The sequence below is a fragment of the Barbus barbus genome, assembly GCF_936440315.1.
Source record: "Barbus barbus genome assembly, chromosome: 8".
NCBI lineage: Eukaryota > Metazoa > Chordata > Actinopteri > Cypriniformes > Cyprinidae > Barbus > Barbus barbus.
Window position 1 is genome coordinate 360,001 of NC_136736.1, and position 2,500 is coordinate 362,500.

Consider the following 2,500-nt stretch of genomic DNA (forward strand, 5'->3'; position numbering starts at 1 on the left):
CACAACTCTCTGTAGTGCTGTGCAGTCCTGATTGGAGCTGTTTCCATACCACACTGAGATGCACTGAGTCAATACACTTTCTATGGTCCCTGAATAGAAAGTTTTCAGGATTGCTGGTGAGACCCTGAATTTCCTCAGCTGACGCAGATGGTACAGTCTTTGCCTGGCTTTCTTAACCTGTGTTTGGATGTGTGTAGTCCAAGTCAGGTTCTCGGAGATGTTTACACCGAGGTACTTGAAGCTACTCACCCTCTCCACAGGGGTCCCACTGATCATAAGAGGAGTGTAGGGCTGCTGCTGTCTCTTCCTGAAGTCCATGATCAGTTCTTTAGTTTTGCTCACATTCAGAGAGAGACAGTTGTCCTGGCACCATGATGTGAGTCTCTCTACCTCATCCATACCTCATTCCTCATTCAAAGTGATTTTTGTCATGAATATATGATTAACCTGAAGAGTAAAAGCTTCATACACTTGGAAAATTACGAGCTATATCACGCTCATGGACACTAGGGGTGTGACAATACATTTATCTCGTGAGATGAGACAAAATATAGATACTTAGTTCACTAGAACGAGACAGTATTTTAAATTTTTTTTTTTTTTTACTTATCAAGAGCCATAACTAACAATTATTTAGGTAATCTAGTAATCTACTGAGCAATCTGATAGCAGACCTAATTGAAAAGCAGGCTTTAGTATGACTACATTTATATATATTAAGCTAATGACTGGTTAGAATAAAGTATCATAAACCAAGTAATCACATGGTTTTAATGAACAACACTGTTAAAATACATAAAGTAATATGCCTATACTACATAATATGAGCATAACCAACTTAACTACATGAAGTATTAAGTTTATAACAAATCCCTGCAGAGGGCGCCAGCGGCCTGGTGATGTTTCACTTTACAGCGTGATTCAATGACATTTAAATCCATATAATTTTAATATTTGGTCACATGCAAACTCAGAGAGAGGGTTTGAACTTTTATTTTGAAATCTCGATGTACAACAAATCGCATATAGAAATATGTTGATGTATTCTCCTGTGCTGGCATGGGTTTCTAAAATATTTACTTTATAAATCTAGTGTGATAACGCGCACTGTTCTCTCACAGCATATGCAGAGGAAGAGTCTGTGGACCGAGCTGCTTCACGCTTGTAAATGATATCAGTACAACACAAAGCGCGTCAGAATTTATAAGCATTCAAATGAAACCCAAATAAACAGCACATGCAATAAAAGACCGAACAATATAATGCAAGCACCATCAAAGGTTTTACACAAACTCAACTCTATACTGATATCACGAGACCGCTTTTAACCTCAAGGAGTAATCTCGCGAGAGCGTGTGCGGTGGGCAGCCGGGTGAATTTATTTAGACGCGCTGTGTCGTTAATTTAGCGAGAAAAGATCGTTTTTGCCGAAAACAAAAATTAACACCAATTTAAAATGGCCTTTTAAACATTCAAGTACTTTTCAAGTAACTTTTCATAAATATGGCGGTTTTCAAGGGTTTTCCAGGACTTAAATTTCAAAAAGTCAAATTCAAGCACCTTGTACGAACCCTGTTATGAAGAAGAGCGCTTGCGTTCGGCGGAGTCGTTGCACCTTGGCTCAGAATGCTTTTATGGCGTGAGATTAATGTAACACAGCTCACTATGAACTCTTGTAATTCTCTTCAACCTTTTCAAACTTTATGAGTGCTTATTTTAGGTTGAAGTGGTGTGTGTAAGGAGCTGGAAGCAAGCACACAGTGTCATCTGCTGTTAAACACTAAGCTCAGAATCGACTCAAGAGAGAATCCTGATGCATTCAGGAAAATCTTATAGTTGATGCAGAATTGTTTCTTGATGAATTTGTTTTCTTCGTGAATCGCGATGCATGGATTTATTTCCCCAGCCCTAGTTCCCGAAGCAGACGCACCTTGAGCTCATACAGTAAGCTGCTCCGCTTGAGGCGCGCCGCGTTCTCGTTGGTGATGCAGAAGTCCCAGCCGGCGAAGACCTTGTTGCAGAAGCTCTGGAAGCGATCCTCGTCTTGGATGAGCTTGCGCTTGAAGCCGGCCGCAGACCTAAACGCAAACGCTCAGATATCACCAGCGAAGCTCTTCAAAAATCACACACTCTGAACAAACCAGCACTGTGCGAGTTCTGTCATCTAACTCAGTGTTTCCCAGTGTTATATTTCATTATTTTTATACATCAGTGCTACTGGTCATCATTATGTCCGTTTGTGGATCTTACAAATATTTAACCAATGAAAAGGATTTGAAAGAGCTTGTGACTAAAGCTCACAAAGCCATTGGATCCTCAAACTGTCAATCAAACCTCATAACTCCATTCAGAATGAAGCGCCAGTTTGAAGACAGTCGTCTACTTCTTTGGAATGTAAGGGTAAATAAAGAACTGATGTTTAAAAAAGTACAGCGTTTTCTTTACTCAACAAACACTGTCTATAAAACGAAAATACCAACTCTGATGACGCATCGTTTAA

At 39.8% G+C, this 2,500-nt stretch overlaps 1 protein-coding gene across 1 annotated transcript in view; it reads right to left on the reverse strand.

The window, feature by feature from the left end:
- tmc7 (transmembrane channel like 7) overlaps window positions 1-2,500 on the reverse strand; it is a 14,272-nt gene that overhangs the window by 7,643 nt on the left and 4,129 nt on the right. Inside the window, exon 7 of the mRNA XM_079423508.1 lies at window positions 1,931-2,078. Coding sequence (XP_079279634.1) covers window positions 1,931-2,078 — 148 coding nt within the window. The remainder of the gene's footprint in view (window positions 1-1,930; window positions 2,079-2,500) is intronic.